Raw genomic sequence first — 21,242 nt, forward strand, 5'->3', positions numbered from 1 at the left:
TCATATTAATCTGATGGTAGCAGTTATTGGTGCTGGGTGTGGTGGGTGGGGTGAGGGTGTTGTGTGTGTGTGTGTGTGTGTGGAGAGGATTGGGGCTTGTGACAAGGAAGACATGGACATTCCCACAGGGGTGAGAGAACAGCACAGTGGGGGCCAGGAGGACCCGGGACTTAAATAATTCTCAGGAGGAGGAGGACTGAATGTTGATCGTGCATGCCCTACCTGCCAGGCACTCAGACGCACATTATCTTACACAGCCCTCTGAGACTGAGACCTGAGTTATCTCCAGTTCACAAGTGAGGAAAGCCCTCTGGAGGTGAGGTGAAGTGGTGTGCCCAGGCCAGGCCTTCTAGCTGGCTCCGATTGAGTCTCACTGGATAGCAATAGTAGCTCCTGAATTTCGTTGGAAGGTGGTGTTAGGGGCCTGGTCTCGAAGTTGCATTTGCATAGCAAGCACATGGGTTTGGCTCATATCATGTTTAACTGGGTGAGCTGATAGGAATATATCTTATAATAAAATACATATTAGGTCTTTGCCCCGGTCCTTAGTAAAGAATTCCTAAAATCCTTGGAGTTTCTGGAAGATAGGCATGGTGGCGCGCTCCTGTAATCTCAGCTACTTGAAAGGCTGAGGCAGGAGAGTTGCTTGAACCCAGGAGGTGGAGGTTACAGTGAGCCGAGATCGCGCCATTGCACTCCAGCCTGGGCAGTGAAGCGAGACTCTGTCTCAAAAAAAAGGAAGAGCACATGAACGAATCTACAAGAAACCTGGATTAAATTATCTCATTTTCAGCTCCGAATCACACTGCAGCTCAAGGCCCCGGGGTCCCCATGTATAAAGCGTTACAGGAGCTAGGCGTGGTGGTGCGCACCTGTGGTTCCAGCTACTCGGAGGCTAAGGTGGGAGGATTCCTTCAGCCCAGGAGCTCAAGTCTGCAGTGAGCTAGAATCGCGCCACTGCATTCCAGCCTCGGGAACAGAGCGAGACCCTGTCTCAAAAAAAATTTTTTTTAACAAATAAACTACTCAGAGATCTGAGTGTTGTGTTTGTCCCAACTCAGAGCCATCCAAAATTCTGGACAGTACCCGTGATGCCGCCCATTTGGACACCTATTCCCCCCAACCTACACCAGCCGGTGTACTCCTGCAACGCGCTGGCGTCCAGGCCACGCCCCCGGGCGACATTGGCTTTCCGATTGGACAATTTAATGGAGGTGTGGCCGGAAGAGGCGAGTCTCATTGGCAGAGGCGTGACCGACGGTGTGTGCGGAACATGGCGGAGCGCGGGAGGAAGCGGCCGTGCGGCCCGGTAAGTGCGGGCGGCGGGACCCCGCGCAGGGCAGCACGGGGGAGGCGTGAGGACCAGTGGCTTGCGGACCTCCGCTGGGACCGGGCCGCGCCTCCTGCTGCCTGCTTCCCGCTGATCCCAGGCCGGAAGCCCCCGAAGGTGCGGCGTGAGCCGCAGCAGGATGGGAACAGCGCCTGTGTCCTCTCCGGAACCCCCCTGCGGCTCCCTGGCCCCCGCTGGATTACGGAGGCGGGACCCTGCTCTCAATCCTGAATCCGGTGCCCTTTCGTGGCTTATGTCTTCTGACTTCCAGGGCGACTGTGGGCAGTCCTGTCCCCTGAGCCTCAGTTTTCTACTCTGTTCTGTGGGAACTCATTCAACAGTTTCTTGAGTGCTTTCTGTGTGCCAGGCTGGGCCCCAGGCGCTGGGGATACAGCGGGTCCCTGCCCTCCAGACGCTTTCTGGGGCAGCAGTTTGCAGAGGTTCCTTGGCTTCCTTGCCGCCCCGTGTGGCGGGGCTGGCTGTGGTGCAGCAAACGGACCTCCTCCAGGTGTGACCATCAGCCTCACACTCATAATCCTCCTACCACTCCTTCTCCAGGGTGAACACGGCCAAAGGATTGAGTGGCGAAAATGGAAGCAACAGAGTAAGTAAGGGTGGGGGTAAGAGTATCTCCCATAGACCACCAGTGCTCAAACCCTGGAGAAAGACACCAACTTTGTTCCCTCTGGGTCCTGCAGCACCCAAAGTGGGGAGGCAGGGTCCGGGAGCCCTGGGGAGGCTCCCTTGCTGCCCTCTGGCTGCTCACCCAGTAGCTCTCCATAGTCCAGGCTGACCCAATGAGTGGGAACTGTCTGCTCGGCCAATTGGGATGTTCTTTTATCCAGAGAAAGAGGAGAAAAAGAAATGGAAGGATCTCAAGCTGATGAAAAAACTGGAGCGGCAGCGGGCACAGGAGGAACAGGCAAAGCGCCAGGAAGACGAGGAGGCAGCAGCAGAGAAGGAGGACCGCGGTGAGCTGGGGTCATGGGGAGGGCCACAGGTTGTGGCCCACAGTAGTTGTCCTGGAGGCAGAGCAGATCTGGAAGGGCCCTTACAGACAAGTAGGTCCAAACATCTTGTCCTGATGGAGAAGCTGAGGCCCAGAGAAGGGAGGGAGCCAACAAACCAAGTTCTGACCTCCTGCTTAGGTAAATTTCAAGCCTATGGAAGGTAAGCCTCATCTCTCTTTTTTTTATTTGAGATGGAGTCTTGCTCTGTTGCCCAGGCTGGAGTGCAGTGGCACCATCTCCGCTCACTGCAACCTCCACTGCCCAAGTTCAAGCAATTCTCCTCCCTCAGCCCCCCGAGTAGTTGGGATTACAGGCGTGTGCCACCACACCTGGCTAATTTTCGTATTTTTTAGTAGAGATGTGGTTGCACCATGTTGGCCAGGCTGGTCTTGAACTCTTGACCTCAGGTGATCCGCCCAATTCACCTCCCAAAGTGCTGGGATTACAGGCATGAGCCACCATGCCCAGCCCAAGCCTCATATCTCTTAGACCTCTAGAACTTCATGATCTTCCTGATTTTTTGACTTATTGAGCATTTTCTGTGTGCTTTAATTTCATTTTTCATTTATTTTGATTTCATAATAAAAATGACAGATCATGCCTGTAATCCCAGCACTTTGGGAGGCCGAGGCGGGCAGATCACGAGGTCAGGAGATCGAGACCATGGTGAAACCCGTCTCTACTAAAAATACAAAAAATCAGCCGGGTGAGGTGGCAGGCACCTGTAGTCTCAGCTACTTGGGAGGCTGAGGCAGGAGAATGGTGTGAACCCAGGAGGCGGAGCCTACAGTGAGCCAAGATCACGCCACTGCACTCCAGCCTAGGTGACAGAGCGGAGCCAGACTCTGTCTCAATAATAATAATAACAACAAAAAACTACAAAGAAGAAAGGAACAATCCCAGCAAACATTGTAGCAAAAGTTTGTCCAAACAATTATATCTACTTATCCTTGCCTTGCATAGCAAAGTATAGATACAATGTTACAACAGTGAAACCCTGTTATCTATGTGCTGCTTGGGATTTTTTGTTTTTGAGAGACAGTCTCACTCTGTTGCCCAGGCTGGAGTGCAGTGGCGCGATCTCGGCTCACTGCAATCTCCACCTCCCAGTTCAGTGGATTCTCCTGCCCTAGCCTCTGGAGTAGCTGGGATTACAGGCATGCGCCACCATGCCTGGCTAATTTTTGTATTTTTAGTAGAGACAGGGTTTCACCATGTTGGCCAGGCTGGTCTTGAACTCCTGACCTCAGGTGATCTGCCCGCCTCAGCCTCCCAAAGTGCTGGGATCACAGGCATGAGCCACCTTTTGTGTGACCTTGGGCCATGTATTTGACTTCCCGGGGCTGAAGGTTCCTGGTCTATAAATGGGGATAATGGCAGTATCCTCACTAAGGATCAGGTTAATGGCTATCGGGTTAATGTGCACACACTAGATATCAGCTTTATTGGATATCAGCTTTCATTTTATCCCCATTTGATAGTTGGAGAACTGAGGCACTAAGTGGGAGAGCCAGGATATGAACTTAGGCCATTGCTCCTAACTGCTCCATAGCCTCGCCCAGTGGTCTGCCCTGTTCAGAGGAGCCATGGAGATTGCCGTGTCCATTTTCCTCCTGGGAGACTGAGGCCCAGAGAGGGGAGTTGAATCTATTTTGCTCATCTCAAAATTCCTCCCACTTGGGAAATTCTCAAACCATGGACGCTGGGGACAGAGAAAGAGAGAGGAAGGTGGGGGGCCCTTGCCTCTCAGGCTGACTGGGAACACCCCTCCCCTGCTCAGGGCGGCCCTACACACTGAGCGTAGCCCTGCCGGGCTCCATCCTGGACAATGCTCAGTCGCCGGAGCTTCGGACCTACTTGGCCGGTCAGATTGCCAGAGCCTGTGCCATCTTCTGTGTGGATGAGATCGTGGTGTTTGATGAGGAGGGCCAGGATGCCAAGTGAGGGGCCATCCCACAGGGTGCCAGGGCTCAGGGAGAGGGAGGGGCTGCCGGGATGGGCCGAGGCTTCACCCTGCCCCTGTCCATATGCCTGGCTCTTCCCTCGTGTCCTGCCTGAAATACTCCTTCTGTAATCCTTAGGGGGTAGAGTTGCCAGGTGGGGGTGATGACTGCAGAGGTGGGATTGGGAGCCAGAAGGTCTAAACCCGTATCTCAGCTGTCACCCAGGCTGGAGTGCATGCAGTGGCATGGTCATGGCTCACTGCAGCCTCTACTTCCTGCACTCAGGTGATCCTCCCACCTCAGCCTCCTGAGCAGCTGGGATTATAGGCGTGCACTTGTAGAGAGGAGTTCTTGAAGGGGCCACAGCTGGATCCTGAGCCCCCGTCTCTCTCTCTCCAGGACCGTGGAGGGGGAATTCACAGGAGTTGGGAAGAAGGGGCAGGCGTGCGTACAGCTGGCCCGGATCCTGCAGTACCTGGAGTGTCCGCAGTAAGGGGGTCACTCCCCTGAGCATGAGGGAGGGGTGTGTCAAAGTGGAGGCCAGGGAGGAGGTAGCTTCCCCTGGGACCATCCTGAGGTCAGCATTCTTTCCTAGGTACCTGAGGAAGGCGTTCTTCCCCAAGCACCAGGATCTACAGTTTGCAGGTAACACTGTGTGGGCCCGCCCCCCATTTCCCCTGGATTGTGCCACAGACACTGAGAGACCACCCAGTCCTACCCTGCCCTGTCCAGGTGGGAAAGCAGGCTCGGGAGAGCAAGACCTGTGCCTGATGCCAAGACGCAGGTCTGTGGCAGAGCCAGGACTCTGCTCCAGGGTCCCCACTGCACCCTGTGTGCCCTAGCACTTCCTAGACTCCTCCCGGCCCTGCCTCCGCAGGGCTCCTGAACCCCTTGGACAGCCCCCACCACATGCGTCAGGACGAGGAATCCGAGTTCCGAGAGGGCATCGTGGTGGATCGGCCCACCCGGCCAGGCCACGGCTCCTTTGTCAACTGTGGCATGAAGAAGGTAGGAACAGAGAGGTGGGCTGGGACACACCTCCAGGACACACCCTAGCGATGGAGTGCAAGCAGATGGATGTTGGGGGGAGTCCTGGAGCTGCCCCAAAATCCCTCACTGATGCAAATTTGGGCCAGAGAATTGTGCAAAATGGGGCTCAACAGATAAAGCCAAGAATGAATTTACTGTTGCTTAAAAAGCAAATCAACAGAAGACAGTTCTCATGCTCCAAACAAAACCCTGCAGAAACAAGTTGAAAGTCACTCTGGAGCTGCTCCCGTGTGGCACAGAGCCAAGCTGGGACGAGGGCATTAATTTGCTACCTCTTTACCCTCAAGTCTTCTCAAATCAGAGGCAGAAACCTTTACATGTATGGAGTCCCCTCCCATCAGAAAGCACAACCCAGGCGCAGTGGCTCACGCCTGTAATCCCGGAACTTTGGGACACTGAGGCAGGCGGATCATTTCAGGTCAGGAGTTTGAGACCAATATGGTGAAACCCCGTCTCTACTAGAAGTATAAAAATGAGCCAGGTGTGGTGGCACGCATCCATAATCCCAGCTACTCGGGAGACTGAGGCAGGAGATTCACTTGAACCCAGGAGACAGAGTTTACATTGAGCTGAGATCACGCCACTGCACTCCAGCCTGGGTGATAGAGCCAGACTCCAACTCAAAGTGGCAGAGCTACCAAAATGCAGAAAACTGGGTTTCATGTACTTCTACCTTGTGCCATGAGCGCCCCAAAGGTGCGTGTTTGGCCAGTGACCTGTGTTTTGCAAAAATGGTCTCTTGTGAGCAGATTCAGCTGGTGCCAGGGGTGGAGGGTGACAAGTTGACCCGGACCCCTTGGTCCCTTGCCAGCCCCAGGGCTCCCCTGGTGGCATCTGGAAGAGCCGTGGCCCCTGCTGATTTTGAGAGGAATGGCACCCATTTCTTCTGGCTTCTCCCCAGGAGGTGAAGATTGACAAGAACCTGGAGCCTGGGCTTCGGGTGACCGTGCGACTGAACCAGCAGCAGCTCCCAGGTATCTGGAAGGTTCCCCAGCCCCCGGGTTGGCCAGACGAGCTCCAGGGTTCAGCCACCTCCCTCCATTCCCTCACCGCATCTTTACAGACTCTGTTACCCCTCCAGAATGCAAGACCTACCGTGGCAAAGTGGTGTCATCACAGGACCCTCGCACCAAAGCTGGTCTCTACTGGGGCTACACCGTCCGACTGGCTTCCTGCCTCAGTAAGCACAGAGCTCACTTCTCTGAATATCCATCCATCCCTCCGGGAGGTGGCCGGGAGCCTTGCCTAACCTAAATATCAGACCAAGGTTTTTGCCCTATCAACTTGCTGTGTGTCCTTGGGCAAGTCCTTTTCCTTCTCTGGGCCTTGTTCTCCCTGGATGTACTGCCTGGAATGCCATTAAGGACTACTGAGCCAAAGTATCATCATTGATCAATAATGTTTCTGTAGAGTTGCGAATGGAGGCAAAAGGGCCAGAGAAGTCAGAGGCCCACTTCATGCTCTTGGTGCCTCTTCCTATCCAGTCTCTGCCCTGTTCCCCAGCCAAGCACAGGCTTGGTGTCCGCCCTGCTCAGTCCTTGACTTCCCAGGAACAGCTCTACCCACCGCTGCCTCGGTACACACACACACACACAGAGCTCTTCCCACCCACCCCTACCTTAGTACACACACACACACACAGAGCTCTTCCCACCCACCCCTGCCTCAGTACACACACACATACCCAGAGCTGCAGCTTGTGGGGAGCAGGACCCGCACTGAGTTGGCCCCACACCCAGGTGCTGTGTTTGCTGAGGCCCCCTTCCAGGACGGGTATGACCTGACCATCGGGACATCAGAGCGTGGCTCGGATGTGGCCTCTGCCCACCTTCCCAGCTTCAGGTGTGTACCTCCTGGCGCCAGGACCAGGGCAGGAGGAATGTGGCCAGGAACCTGCCTGGTGGGTGAAGCTGCCCAGATGGGCCCCTGCTGTCTGGGGATGGAGGGACAGGTCTGGGCACTGCGCTGGGTGGGGCCTTGATGACCACTCAAGTCACCCCCTCTTACATGTGCCAGGCATGCTCTTGTGGTGTTCGGGGGCCTCCAGGGGCTGGAAGCTGGAGTGGATGCTGACCCCAACCTAGAGGTGGCTGAACCCAGTGTCCTCTTTGACCTGTACGTCAATACCTGTCCTGGCCAGGGTAGCCGCACCATCCGCACGGAGGTGAGCCCGCCTGCCTCCCCGACCGCCAGCCGCTGGGGCCTTGGGATCTGTCCAAGGAGCTGTTGCCACTCTTGCCCTGTCACCCACCCTTGCCCATGGTGCCTTGTCTGGAGGTGGTCCTCTCATCCCCTCTTGGCCTCTTGCCACAGCAGTCTTGCCACAGCGATGGGACATGAGTGTAGCTGAGAGTCAACCATGGGTGCTAGTGCCCGTCCTGTGCTCCCAGGCAGGTGACCCAGAGGGCCCTGCCCACCCCTGCTCCGGGCCTCTGGTTCCTTAGCTGTGTGCTCAGTGATCTCCCAGAGCCCTGGTTCTGCTCCTTCCTTGTGTATGACCACGGTGGGCACAGCAGCTCTCCTCTTGGGGTCTCACTTGCATCTGTCCCACGGGGGAAGCCACGTGCAGCTGGAGCCTTTGTCCTGGGCCTCATGGAACCACTTTTGGAGTCAGGCATAACACGCGGTGCTACAGGAACTGCCGGCAAGGCTGGTCCTCCCATCAGTCTCGCAGGGCTGACAGCCCTGTCTACCCATCCCTAAGGCCTCGCCCAAGCCAAGCACTGAGCCTGATAACCACACCCCCCAGCCAGAACCCTGGCTCCCCCGCTTCCCATCCCTGGTGAGGGCTGAGAACTTCTTGCCCACCTCCTTGCCCTCCCCTGGCCCTGGGAGGTAGGCATTGTTACCTTTACCCCCATTTTACAGAAGAGGAGCCTGAGGTCCTCTTCTCAGGCTCAGAAGAGGAAGCTATGTGGTCCTCCAGGTGGCAAGTGTGCAGTGTGAACCTGGGCCTGTCGTTAACCTCACCAGGCTCTGCTAAGGACAGGGGACCCCAGTGGGCTGGGTCTTGGGCAGCCAGGCACTGAAGACAGGCTAGGAGTGGGGGCACCCGCTAGCCTCCCAGTCCCCAGCCCACTGCCACACTTCTCTTCCAGGAGGCCATCCTCATCTCCCTGGCCGCCCTGCAGCCTGGCCTCACCCAGGCCGGTGCCCAGCACCCCTGAAAGTTCTAAGGGGCCCAGGACATCAGTGAAGCAGCAGTGAAACCAGGGGCTCTGCAGGTCACTTGGGATGGACGCCGCCAGACTTGTCTCCAAAAATCACCACCTTTAATGCTCCCCGGCCTGCACACGCCCAGCCTTGCTGGGCTCCACCCTCACTTACTGCCCGCCGTGATGGCCTTGAGGCTGCCTGCCCGCGCCAGGATGTTTGGTACAAAGAGCAGCCCCGAGGCCCGCTCAATGCTCTCGATGGGCACCAGGAAGCGCTCCAGTGGGATGGCCTCGTCCACAGGTGCGTTGGGCATCACGTAGGAGCGGAGCTCAATTTGCCCGCCTGCGGCCTCCAGGATCAGCACCTTGAAGAAGTGTGTGGGCACTGCCACGTGGTTTTTGCCGATGACCTGGTACTTCACATAGGATTTCCCATCAGCCTCTGTCCTGTAGGCAGACCCAGGCACAAGTGGGCAGGAGGCCTGGATGAACCCAAGGCCACCTCTTCAAGGAAGCCTTCCCTGATCTGTCCTTTAACTTCTGTCAGCCTGCAGGACGACTCCCTCACTGTGAGACTTCTGTAGCCCGCCTGGCTCCTCCTTGAGGCTGGAACTCTGTCCAGGGTGGAGGTTAACTCTCCCTCTGTTTTCCTTATGCCCAACACTGGGTCAGGTAGAGTGGGCGACAATAAATGCCGCTAGAAGAATTGAGCCTTCTGCACATTCACATTCATCTGGGGGGAGACTTAACAACTGTCCGTCTCTCCCCACGGGGGTGAGCACCAAGTGGGCAAGGACCATGACAGGTGACATCCCAGCACCAGCACGGGTGCCGGGACACAGGACGGGGGCTTCCCCTCAGCAGAGTCTCCTCCCTTGCCCCGGGCCCTAGGAGGCACCTGCTAATGAAATTTGATCAGTGCCCCAACCACCGCCTGTGGGCCAGGTCCTGGGGAAGCATGTGACATCAACCAAGAGGTCGCAGGTTTTATAGTGGGGGACACAGGTCCTTTGCCCACAGCACCAAGGAACTAGGGGATGAGGCAGGCCTGGACTCCACCCCGAGCCTGTGGATTCCAAAGTGAGCTGCTCAGCTCCACATGTTGCCTCTCAGTCCCAGCCCTCTGCAGGCCAGAAAAACCATGGAGCATGCCCAGAGGTGCTCCGTTGCTTCCATCTGAGAGTCAGGGCTGCAGAGGGACAAGAGTGGAGGCCCCGGGTCAGGCAGATCTAGGTTCAAACTCCTGAGAAGGGTAGAGGAAAGTGCTCCAAGCAGAGCAGAGACTGAAGGTGGGAAAGCTCGGTGCACCGGGGACCTGCAGGGGTTTCCATATGGGCAGAACAGGATCGGTTGGGCATGCCAAGAGGTGACAGCAGGGAGAAGCGGGGGCAGATTCAGGGCCTGCTGCTGCCCATGGGCAGAGGAGAGATGGTCGGGGTACCCGACAGGTCTTGAGCTGTGGAAGTGGAATGAGGGGACCCGAGGCAGGAAAGCTGACAGGCTTGCCAGGAAACCAGATGAGTAGGGAACTGGTATTGACCCAGAACCTGGGGCGAGCCTGGCCCTGTGAGTGGCAGGTTCTGCTGCCCCCCGGCCCCCTGGTTTCCACCTTACCTGGGCAGGAAGAGTGGCCCTGTGCAGACATAGACGTTTTGGTAGCTGCGGGTCAAGCTGCGGCTGTATTTCTCCAGGTTGTTCCAGGCATTCTGGTTGAGGTGGGGTACCTGGCAGGAGAGGTAGGGCTTAGCAGAACTGTGGCTGGCACCCTTCCTCCTCTATCAGAGGGCTGCCCCAGGCCCTGAGGGGATGGACACGCTCAGAGATGTCCAGTGAGAGACAAGCATGAGGAAACTGAGACTCAAGGAATGCAAGTCACTCTCTGAAACCACATGGAGTCAGGCAGGGCTGACAAGTGTTAGCCATCGCCCTCTGTCCCTTCCACAGCCCGGCTGTCAAAGTCTTTTCTCAGCTCCCAAGAGCCGAATGAAGGAAGGAACATGTCTCCACCTTTCAGAGAGAAGGACTGAGACCTATCCCCAGCCCCTCCCAGGGGCTCATGGGAAGACCAGCCCTTCCAACCACCAACCCGTTCCTTTTCCCAGTCTGAGCCATAGGAAGAGCCTAGAGGGAATGTCATGAATCGACCTCCATCCTGAGCTCTCCAGGCCTCGGACAATGGAAAGTGGGTAGGGGGCTGTGCTCCCAGAAGGAATCTGGGTCAGAGGCTGGTGCCCCATGGGCTCCACCCAGAGCCCCATGGCAGTCTCCATCCTTTGGTAACAGGACCTGCTGGGAACAGGCTGAGAGGGCAGTTGGCCCAGTGCACAGTGCCTGGCACTAACAGCCTGACCATGGGTCAGGTGTCTGCCTTGAAACTGCCCAAAGGCAGACAGGGTAGGACGATGTCTGGAGGCTCACGGTTTTATAAGCCAGGGGTCCCCAACCCCTGGGCCACGGACTGGTACCAGAACTGGGCCACACAGCAGGAGGTGAGCACAAGGCCAGCAAGGGAAGCTTCATCTGTATTTACAGCCATTCCCCATTGATCGCATGGCAGCCTGAGCTCCGCCTCTTGTCAGATCAGTGGCAGCTGGAGATTCTCATAGGCATTGGAACCCTAAGGTGAACTGCGCATGTGAGGAGGTTGCACGCTTCTTTTGAAAACCTAATGCCTGATCTGGCATTATCGCCGTCACCTCCAGATAGAACTGGAATAGATTGGAGGAAAACAAGCTCAGGGCTCCCACGGATCCTACATTACTGTGAGATGTATATTTCACTATATATTACAATGTAATAATAATAAAGTGTACAATAAATGTAATGCACTTGAATCATCCTGAAACCCGCCCTCACCCACCAAGCCGTGGAAAACCTGTCTTCCACGAAACCCGACCCTGGTGCCCAAAACGTTGGGCGCTGAGGTTCTACAACAGACAGTCTGCCTTCTGCTGTGTGGCACTGTGCCCATCACTTTGCCTCTGTGAGCCTCAGCGCCTCATCACTACCGCAGGAGGAAGGTGAATAACGGTATCATCCCCATTTTTTTAGACGAGAAAGCGACGCTCAGGGAGGTGCCCAGGGTTCGCAGTTGAAGCTCAAGCCCTGGTCGGCCTGCAGAGCCTGTGCCTGGAGCCCAGTGCTCCTCTCTCCCGTCACGGGATGTCACTGCGATGCCTGACCGGGGGCGCGTTGGGCGGCTGCCCCGTTCTGCAGAGGAACAAACCGAGGCCCCGAGAGGCCAGGCGCCCGCCCCGCATTCCGCGACCGGCCCGGGGCGCGGGCGCTACCTGGGGCGCGACGTTGCTCAGGTAGAACGTGTCGTCCATGGCCTTCTGGCTCCAGCGGTGGTTGGCGGCTGCGGCCAGGTGGCCGCGGTCGAAGCCGCTGCCGCGGTAGTCGGCGTTGGTGGCACGGTGGTACGCGTGCACCGAGTCGTCCTCGTGGAAGTCGCATGTTCGTCGGTCGCCGTCGCCGCGGAGACGCTCGGGTCGCAGCTGCTCCACCACCCAGAGCGCGCCGCGGGTGCGCGGGTCGTAGCACAGCACGTACGACTCGCGGCTCTTGAGCTGCGCCAGCCCCGGCAGCCCGTACTTGGCCAGCTCGCCCGGGCCGCGGCCCGCCGGTCCTCCGGGCACGGCTGGCAACTCAGCGGCCGCCGCCACGGGCAGCACCGGCAGCCGGCCCAGCAGCCCCGGCGCCGCCCGCGCGTCCTTCCGCCGCCGCCGCCAGCCCTCGGCGGCCGCGCCCAGCCCCGCGCCCAACGCCAGGGTCAGGCCGGCCCGCAGCGCCTGCATGGCCGGGGAGCGACCTCCGGCGGGCGACCCGCGAGGCTCTTAAAGGAGCCGCACCGCGGGAACCAATGAAGGGACGGGGCTGCTGGGGCCGCGGACGATAGCGTGACCTCCCTTCCACTCACAAACGCTCCCAAGGGGTTGAGAATCGGAACCCACAGGGGAGAAGCAGACCCCAAGCGGGTGTCCCCGGCGCCCTTTCTTTGCGCAGTTAAGATGCCGGCATGAGGGGCGTGCCACCGTCGCCTCAGCTCGCGATTGGCCACCATGCTGCCTGGCTCCGCACCCACCTAGCAGGCCCCCTGCCGGTCGTGGGGTGGGGCGGCACCCTCTTCTCTGCGCCTGCGCAGGGAGCTCCTGCTTAATAAGCTCCGCAGAGGGATCAAGCACTGTCGAGCGCTTTTATTGTCACGGGTTAGTCTCACCTGAGCTCCTAGTTCGCAGAGCAAGCACAGGGCCCCAGGTATATCCGGCCCCAGGCTATGCTCCATGACACCATAAAATAAGCCCCGCAATTCTACCAGATCGGCAAAGGATTTTTTGTTGTTGTTATTGTTGAGACGGAGTTTTGGTCTTTGTCGCCCAGGCCCGAGTGCAATGGCGCGATCTCGGCTCATTGCAACCTCCGTCTCCCAGGTTCAAGCTATTCTCCTGCCTCAGCCTCCCAAGTAGCTGGGATTACAGGCATGCGCCACCACGTCCGGCTAATTTTGTATTTTTAGTAGAGACGGGGTTTCTCCATGTTGGTCAGGCTGGTCTCAAACTCCCGACCTCAAGTGATCCGCCCGCTCGTCCTCCCAAAGTGCTGGGATTACAGGCGTGAGCCACCGCACCCGGCCCAGATTGGCAAAGGTTTTAATTAACACCGGCGTGAGGACCAGGATGCAGGCGGCTAATGCTGGCTGCTGGCTGGAACAGAAACCTGGGACGAAGATTCCAAAAAGCAGCTTGACAGTACAAGAGAAGCCTTAAAAAGTTCATCCCGTTCAACCCGCCCAGAGGGCTGAGCTGGGGAAATCTCGGGAATGCGAAGATCTCGAACGCAAATATTCACCAGAGTATTACACTGCCAGTAGGAATAAGCAAAATATTCAGAAATATGGACTGATTAAGGATTTTTTTTTTTCCCGAAACGGAGACTCACTCTATTGCCCAGGCTGGAGTGCAATGGCACGATCTTGGCTCACTGCAACCTCTGCCTCCCAGGTTTTCAAGTGATTCTCCTGCTTCAGCCTCTCAAGTAGCCGGGATTACAGGTGCGCACCACCACGCCCAGCTAATTTTGTTCTGTTTCTTTTTGAGACAGAGTCTCGGAGTCTCGCTCTGTCGCCCAGGCTGGAGTGCAGTAGCGTGATCTCGGCTCACTGCAACCTCCACCCCCTGGGTTCAAGCGATTCTCGTGCCTCAGCCTCCCGAGTAGCTGGGACTACAGGCGTGTGCCACCACACCCAGCTAATTTTGTATTTTTAGTACAGAATGATCTCGAACTCCTGACCTCGTGATCCACCCGCCTCGGCCTCCCAAAGTGCTGGGATTATAGGCATGAGCCACCTCACCCAGCCACTCTTAGCATTTTTTTTTTTTTTTTCCTTTAAGGAAAACAAGGTCTTGTGCTGCCACCCACAGGGAGTGCAGTGGCAAGATCACAGTTCACTGCAGCCTTGACCTCCTGAGCTCAAGCCATCCTCCTGCCTCAGCCTCCCGAGTAGCTAGGACCACAGACACATATCATGATGCCTGGCTAATTTTTAAATTTTTTGTAGCGATGGGGTCTCGCTATGGTGTCCAGGCTGGTCTTGAACTCCTGGCCTCCAGTGATCCTCATGCCTTGGCCTCCCAAAGTTACAGACATGAGCCACTATGCCCTCCTGAAGTCAGGAGTTTGAGACCAGCCTGGCCAACATGGCGAAACCCTGTCTCTACTAAAAATACAAACATTAGCTGGGCATGGTGGAGCATGCCTGTAATCCCACCTACTGGGGGCTAAGGCAGGAGAGTCATTTGAACCTGGGAGGCGGAGATTGCAGTGAGCTGAGATCATGCCACTGCACTCCAGCCTGGGCAACAGAGTGAGACTCTGCTTCAAGAAAAACACATGGGATGGGGTCTTGCTTTGTTGTCCAGGCTGTTCTTGACCTGGGATCAAGTGATCTGTGGGCCTCCTGAGTAAATGGGCTATGGTGTATCACCATACTACTTTTAGCAATTTTGAATTTTGAAATATACATTAATTATAGTGACCATACTGCAGTGTTTTTGTTTGTTTTGGTTTTTTTTTGAGATAAGAGTTTTGCTCTTGTTTCCCAGGCTGGAGTGCAATGGCGTGATCTCAGCTCACCACAACCTCCACCTCCCGGGTTCAAGTGATTCTCCCACCTCAGCTTCCTGAGTAGCTGGGATTACAGGCATGCACCACCATCCCCGGCTAATTTTTTGTATTTTTAGTAGAGATGGGGTTTCTTCATGTTGGTCAGGCTGGTCTCAAACTCCTGACCTCAGATGATCCGCCCACCTCGGCCTCCCAAACTGCTGGGATTACAGGCGTGAGCCACCGTGCCCCGCCATACCATGCTGTAGTTCTAAAAAAAAATTCCTGGGTTGGGTGTGGTGGCTCAGGCCTGTAATCATAGTCCTTTTGGAGGACAAGGTAGGAGTATTGCTTGAACAAAGGAGTTCAAGATCAGCCTGGGCAACATAGCAAGACCCCCATCTCAAATTTAAAAAAAAAAGAATTCTTCCTGTCTAGCTGAAACTGTACCCTATGACCAACATTTCCCCATTCCCCACCGCCCCAACTCCCACCAATCCCCAGACTCTGGTACCATCATTCTACTCTCCACTTCTATGAGTTGTTTTAGATTCCAAATATAAGTGAAATCATGTCGTGTTTGTCTTTCTGTGCCTGGCTTATTTCATCTACCGTAACGTCCTCTAGGTTCTTCCATGTTGTCACAAATCTGGTGGGTTTTTTTGTTTTTGTTTTTTGTTTTTTGAGGCTGAATCTCACACTGTCCCCTGGGCTGGAGTGCAATGGCACAATCTTGGCTCACTGCAACCTCCCCCTCCCAGGTTCACGCGATTCTCCTGCCTTAGCCTCCCAAGTAGCTGGGATTACAGGTGCATACCACCACACCTGGCTAATTTTTTGTATTTTTAGTAGAGATGGGGTTTCACTATGTTGGTCAGGCTGGTCTTAACTCCTGACCTTGTGAGCTGCCTGCCTCGTCCTCCCAAAGTGCTGGGATTACAGGCGTTAGCCACTGCACCCAGCCTTGTCTTTTTTTTTTTTTTCTTTTGAGACGGAGTCTCGCTCTGTGGCCCAGGCTAGAGTGCAGTGGCACGATCTCGGCTCACTGCAAGCTCCACCTCCTGGGTTTACGCCATTCTCCTGCCTCAGCCTCCCAAGTAGCTGGGACTACAGGCGCCTGCCACCTCGCCTGGCTAGTGTTTTTTGTATTTTTTAGTAGAGACGGGGTTTCACCGTGTTAGCCAGGATGGTCTCGATCTCCTGACCTCGTGATCCGCCCGTCTCGGCCTCCCAAAGTGCTGGGATTACAGGCTTGAGCCACCGCGCCCGGCCCTTGTCTCTTTTTTATAAGCCATTCTGACAGGTGTGAGGTGGTATCTCATTTTGGTTTTAATTTGCATTTCCCAGATGATCCATGCATTGTTCAGCATTTTTTCAGATCGTTGCCAGACATTTGTATGTCTTATGTCTTTTTTTTTTTTGAGACAGAGTCTGGCTCTGTCACCAGGCTGGAGTGCTTTGGCTCGATCTCAGCTCACTGCAACATCCGCCTCCTGGGTTCAAGCACACGCCACCACGCCCAGCTAATTTTTGTATTTTTAGTAGAGATGGGGTTTCACCATGTTGGACAGGCTGGTCTTGATCTCTTGACCTCAAAATTTGCCTGCCTCAGCCGTCCAAAGTGCTGTATGTCTTCTTTTGAGAAATATCTATTCAGGTCCTTTGCCCGTTGTTTAAATCACATTGTTTTCTTGCTATTGAGATTTTTGTTTTTGTTTTTGTTTAGACGGAGTCCTGCTCTGTCACCCAGGCTGTAGTGCAGTGGCACGATCTCAGCTCACTGCAACCTCCACCTTCCGGCTTCAAGCGATTCTTCTGCCTCAGCCTCCCAGGTAGCTGGGATTACAGGTGCCCACCACCATTCCTGGTTAATATTTTTGTATTTTTATTAGAGACTGAGTTTCACCATATTGTCAGGCTGGTCTTAAACTCCTGATCTCAGGTGATCCATCCACCTTAGCCTCCCAAACTGCTGGAATTACAGGCATGAGCCACCACACCCAGCCGCTATTGAGATGTTTTAAGTCCTTATATATCTTGGATAGTAACCCCTTATCAGATGTATGGTTTACAAATATAATCATGCATCATGTAAAGATATGTAATCCCAGCTACTCTGGGATGCTGAGGCATGAGAATTCCTTGTACCCCAGAGGCTGAGGTTGCAGTGAGCTGAGATCATGCCACTGCCCTCCAGCCTGGGTGACAGAGTGAGACTCCATCTCAAAAAAAAAAAAAAAAAAAAAGTAGGCCAGGCTCAGTGGCTCACACCTGTAATCCAAGCACTTTGGGAGGCCGAGGCAGGCGGATCATGATGTCAGGAGTTCAAGACCAGCCTGGCCAACATAGTGAAACACTGTGTACACTGAAAATACAAAAAATTAGCCAGGCGTGTTGGCATGAACTTATAATCTCAGCTACTGGGGAGGCTGAGGCAGGAGAATTGCTTGAACCCAGGAGGCAGAGGTTGCCGTGAGCCGAGGTAGTGTCACTGCACTCCAGCGTGGGTGACAGAGTGAGACTCTTGTCTCAAAAAAAAAAAAAAAAGTAATGATAACAAAATAAAGAATGGTACACCTATCTGTATAAAGCACTTACCATGAATGGAACTTCTGGGACAGGAAGTTGCTCTGCGTGGGTCGCTGAGGAGTGAATGTCAAGGCCCAGGACAAAGTCTACTGTACGCGACTGTAGACTTTTTCAACACTGTATATTTAGGCTACACTAAATTTATTTGAAATACTTCTTTCTTCAATAATAAACCTTGGCTTACTGTAAATTTTTACTTTACAGATTTTTATTTATGTATTTATTTGAGACAGTCTCACTCTGTTGCCCAGGCCAGAGTGCAGTGGCATAATCTCGGCTCACTGCAACCTCCGCCTCTCAGGTTCAAGCAATTCTCCTGCCTCAGTCTCCCGCGTAGCTAGGATTACAGGTGCCTGCCACCACGCCCAGCGAATTTTTGTATTTTTATTTATTTATTTTATACATATATATTTTTTGAGACGGAGTCTTGCTCTGTCGCAAGCTGAACTGCAGTGGTGCCATCTCTGATCACTGAAATCTCCGCCTCCCGGGTTCAAGTGATTCTCCTGCCTCAGCCTCCCTAGTAACTGGGATTATAGGCACACATCACCACGCACCCAGCTAACTTTTGTATTTTTAGTAGAGATGGGGTTTCACCATGTTGGCCAGGATGGTCTTGATCTCCTGACCTCCTGATCCGCCTCCCAAAGTGCTGGGATTGCAGGCATGAGCCACCGTGCCTGGCCTACAAATGTTTTAATTTTTTAAAACTTTGGGACTCTTTCGTAATAACCGTTAGCTTAAAACACAAATACAGCTGGGCGCGGTGGCTCATGCCTGTAATCCCAGCACTTTGGGAGGCTGAGGCCGGCGGATCACCTGAGGTCAGAAGTTCAAGACCTACTTGGTCAACATGGTGAAACTCTCATCTCTGCTAAAATTCCAAAAAGAATTATCTGGGTGTGGTGGCGGGTACCTATAATCCCAGCTACTCGGGAGGCTGAGGCAGGAGAATCGCTTGACCCTGGGAGGTGGATGTTGCAATGAGCCAAGGTCGCGCCATTGTACTCCAGCCTGGCAACAAGAGTAAAACTCTGTCTCAAAAAAAAAAAATTAAATTAAATTAGAAAATAAAATACAAAAGTTAGGCTGGGTGTGGTGGCTCATGCCTGTAATCCCAACACTTTGGGAGGCCGAGGAGGGTGGATCACCTGAGGTCAGGAGTTCAAGACCAACCTGGCTAACATGGTAAAACCCTGTTTCTATTAAAAACAAACAAACAAACAAAAACCTAAAAAATTAGCCGGGGGTGGTGCCATGTGCCTCTAATCCCAACTACTCTGGAGGCTGAGGCAGGAGAATTGCTTGAACCCAGGAGCCAGAGGTTATAGTGAGCCGAGATCACGACATTGTACTCTAGCTAGGGCAACAAGAGTGAAACTCCATCTCAAAAATAAATAAATAAATAAAAGTTAGCCAGGCATGGTGGCGTTAAGTCTGTAGTCCCAGCTACTTGGGAGACTGAGGCAGGAGAATCACTTGAACCCGGGAGGCAGAGGTTGTAGTGAGCCAAGATGGCACCACTGCATCAAGCCTGGGCGACACAGGGAGATGCTGTCTCAAAAACAACAACTCAAAAAACAACAACAACCACCACCACCCCACAAACACAGCGTGGCACAGTGGCTCGTGCCTATAATCCCAACACTGGGCGGCCAAGGCAGGAGGATTGTTTGAGCCCAGGAGTTCTGAGACCAGTCGGGGCAATGCAAAGATACCCTGTCTCTACAAAATATGAAAACCTAGCTGGGCATGGTGATGTGTGCCTGTGGTCCCAGCTACTCCAGAGGCTGAGGGAGGATCACCAGAGCCTGGGAATTCAAGGCTGCAGTGAGCCATCATCGTGCCACTGCACTCCAGCCTCAGTGACAGAGTAAGAACCTGTTTCAAAAAAAAAAAAAAAGATAATCAATTCACCCCCAAATGCCTGGGTTCATTTCTCGGCTCCTCTGTTCTGTTCCTTTGGTCAGCGTGTCTATTTTACACCAGTATCATGCTGTTCTGGTTACTAAACCTTTTTGTTTTTTCTTTTGAAAAGGAGTTTCACTCTTGTTGCCCAGGCTGGAGTGCAATGGCATGATTTTGGCTCACCGAAACTTCAGCCTCCCAGGTTCAAGTGATTCTCCTGCCTCAGCCTCCCAAGTAGCTGGGATTACAGGCATGCGCCACCACGCCCAGCTAATTTTTGTATTTTTAGTAGAGACGGGGCTTCACCATGTTGGTCAGATTGGTCTCGATCTCTTGACCTCATGAGCCGCCCACCTCCGCCTCCCAAAGTGCTGGGATTACAGGCAAGAGCCACTGCACCCGGCCCTAAATATTTTTTTTGAGGAGGTACTTACAGTGAATGAGATTTTCTCTATTTCTTTTTTTTTCTGACTTTTAATTTCTGCTTTTTTCTTGATTTTTCAGATAGTTTGTTAAGTGTACAGAAATGCTACTTATTTTTGTTTGTTGATTTTGTTTCTTACCACTTTAGTTCTAACAGCTTTTTGGTGGAGTCTTTAGGGTTTTTTCTAATACAAGATCATGTTGCTGGCAAACAGAGACTATTTTTCTTCTTCCTTTCCTATTTGGATGCTTTTTCTTTCTCTTCCTTAACCGGTCTGGCTAGTACTTCCAGTACTATGTTGAATGACAGTAGAGAGTGGGCATCCTCATCTTGTTCCGGACTTTTTTTTTTTTTTTTGAGACAGAGTCTCGCGCTGTCGCCCAGGCTGGAGTGCAGTGGCCAGATCTCAGCTCACTGCAAGCTCCGCCTCCTGGGCTCACGCCATTCTCCTGCTTCAGCCTCCCGAGTAGCTGGGACTACAGGCGCCCACCACCAACCCCAGCTAATTTTTTTGTATTTTTAGTAGAGACAGGGTTTCACCGTGCTAGCTAGGATGCTCTCGATCTCCTGACCTCGTGATCCGCCCACCTCGGCCTCCCAAAGTCCTGGGATTACAGGCGTGAGCCACCGCGCCCGGCCTTGTTCCTCATCTTAAAGGAAAAACTTCTCCCCCTTGAGTTGTGGTCATACCATAGATAGTTGTTACTGTTATATGTTATGCCATATATGTTGAAGTACATTCCTTCTTTGCTTAATTTGAGTTTTTATCATGAAAAGATGTTGAATTTGGGCCGGGCGAGGTGGCTCAAGCCTGTATTCCCAGCACTTTGGGAGGCCGAGACGGGCGGATCACGAGGTCAGGAGATCGAGACCATCCTGGCTAACATGGTGAAACCCCGTCTCTACTAAAAAAATACAAAAAACTAGCCGGGCGAGGTGGCAGGCGCCTGTAGTCCCAGCTACTCGGGAGGCTGAGGCAGGAGAATGGCGGGAACCCGGGAGGCGGAGCTTGCAGTGAGCTGAGATCCGGCCACTGCACTCCAGCCTGGGCGACAGAGCTAGACTCCGTCTCAAAAAAAAAAAAAAAGATGTTGAATTTGGTCAAATGCTTTTTCTACAGATAATGGGATGATACTTTTTTGTTTGTTTTTTTGAGGGTCTCACTCTGTCGCCCAAACGAGTGCTGTGGTGCAATCTTGCTTCACCGCAACCTCTGCCTCCCAAGCTCAAGCGCTTCTCCTGCCTCAGCCTCCCGAGTAGCTGGGATTACAGGCGTGTGGCACCACACCCGGCTAATTCTTGTATTTTTAGTAGAGACGGGGTTTTACCATGTCGGCCAGGCTGATCTCAAACTCCTGCTCTCAAATGATCCACCAGCCTCGGCCTCCCAGAGTGCTGGGATTATAGGTGTGAGCCACCGTGCCTGGCCTAAATTTTTTTAATCTAAAAAATAACTGACGGCCGGGAACGGTGAGTCATGCCTGTAATCCCAGCATTTTGGGTAGCTAAGGCAGGCCAGGAGTTGGAGACCAGCCTGTCCAACATGGCAAAATCCTGTCTCTACTAAAAATACAAAAATTAGCCAGGCGAGGTGGCACACACTTGTAATCCCAGCTACTTGGGAGGCTGAGGTGGGAGAATTGTTTGAACCCGGGAGGTGAATTCCAGCCTGGGTGACAGAGTGAGACGCCATCTTAAAAAAAAAAAAAAAAAAGCCGGGCGCGGTGGCTC

At 53.9% G+C, this 21,242-nt stretch overlaps 2 protein-coding genes and 1 long non-coding RNA gene across 3 annotated transcripts; 1 reads left to right on the top strand and 2 right to left on the bottom strand.

Moving 5' to 3' along the window:
- The first annotated feature begins 1,259 nt into the window (after positions 1–1,259).
- Positions 1,260–9,196, top strand: SPOUT1 (SPOUT domain containing methyltransferase 1). The gene is made up of 12 exons (XM_015116670.3): positions 1,260–1,309; positions 1,889–1,934; positions 2,176–2,301; positions 4,121–4,280; positions 4,683–4,772; positions 4,879–4,928; positions 5,161–5,291; positions 6,235–6,307; positions 6,415–6,513; positions 7,073–7,175; positions 7,350–7,497; positions 8,432–9,196. The coding sequence occupies exons 1-12, from the start codon at positions 1,274–1,276 to the stop codon at positions 8,498–8,500; spliced, it is 1,131 nt and encodes a 376-aa protein (XP_014972156.3). The 5' UTR covers positions 1,260–1,273; the 3' UTR covers positions 8,501–9,196.
- Positions 8,584–12,508, bottom strand: ENDOG (endonuclease G). The gene is made up of 3 exons (XM_015116671.3): positions 11,779–12,508; positions 10,103–10,212; positions 8,584–8,935 (listed from the first exon to the last, which is right to left on the bottom strand). The coding sequence occupies exons 1-3, from the start codon at positions 12,283–12,285 to the stop codon at positions 8,653–8,655; spliced, it is 900 nt and encodes a 299-aa protein (XP_014972157.2). The 5' UTR covers positions 12,286–12,508; the 3' UTR covers positions 8,584–8,652.
- Positions 12,509–19,541: 7,033 nt separating this feature from the next.
- On the bottom strand, positions 19,542–20,150 carry LOC144335102 (uncharacterized). The gene is made up of 2 exons (XR_013405543.1): positions 20,002–20,150; positions 19,542–19,960 (listed from the first exon to the last, which is right to left on the bottom strand). It is a non-coding gene; the product is annotated as an uncharacterized LOC144335102 (long non-coding RNA).
- Positions 20,151–21,242: the final 1,092 nt, after the last annotated feature.

This window comes from Macaca mulatta, chromosome 15, assembly GCF_049350105.2.
Source record: "Macaca mulatta isolate MMU2019108-1 chromosome 15, T2T-MMU8v2.0, whole genome shotgun sequence".
In the NCBI taxonomy this organism is placed as follows: domain Eukaryota; kingdom Metazoa; phylum Chordata; class Mammalia; order Primates; family Cercopithecidae; genus Macaca; species Macaca mulatta.

Coding starts and splice junctions, on each gene's coding strand:
- SPOUT1 (XM_015116670.3), top strand. CDS start 1,274: ATGGCGGAGCGCGGGAGGAAGCGGCCGTGCGGCCCG. Junction 1,935..2,175: donor GCGAAAATGGAAGCAACAGA/GTAAGTAAGGGT, acceptor TCTTTTATCCAG/AGAAAGAGGAGAAAAAGAAA. Junction 6,308..6,414: donor GAACCAGCAGCAGCTCCCAG/GTATCTGGAAGG, acceptor TTACCCCTCCAG/AATGCAAGACCTACCGTGGC.
- ENDOG (XM_015116671.3), bottom strand. CDS start 12,285: ATGCAGGCGCTGCGGGCCGGCCTGACCCTGGCGTTGGGCGCGGGGCTG. Junction 10,213..11,778: donor TGAGCAACGTCGCGCCCCAG/GTAGCGCCCGCG, acceptor CTCTCCTGCCAG/GTACCCCACCTCAACCAGAA. Junction 8,936..10,102: donor GGGCCACTCTTCCTGCCCAG/GTAAGGTGGAAA, acceptor GTCTGCCTACAG/GACAGAGGCTGATGGGAAAT.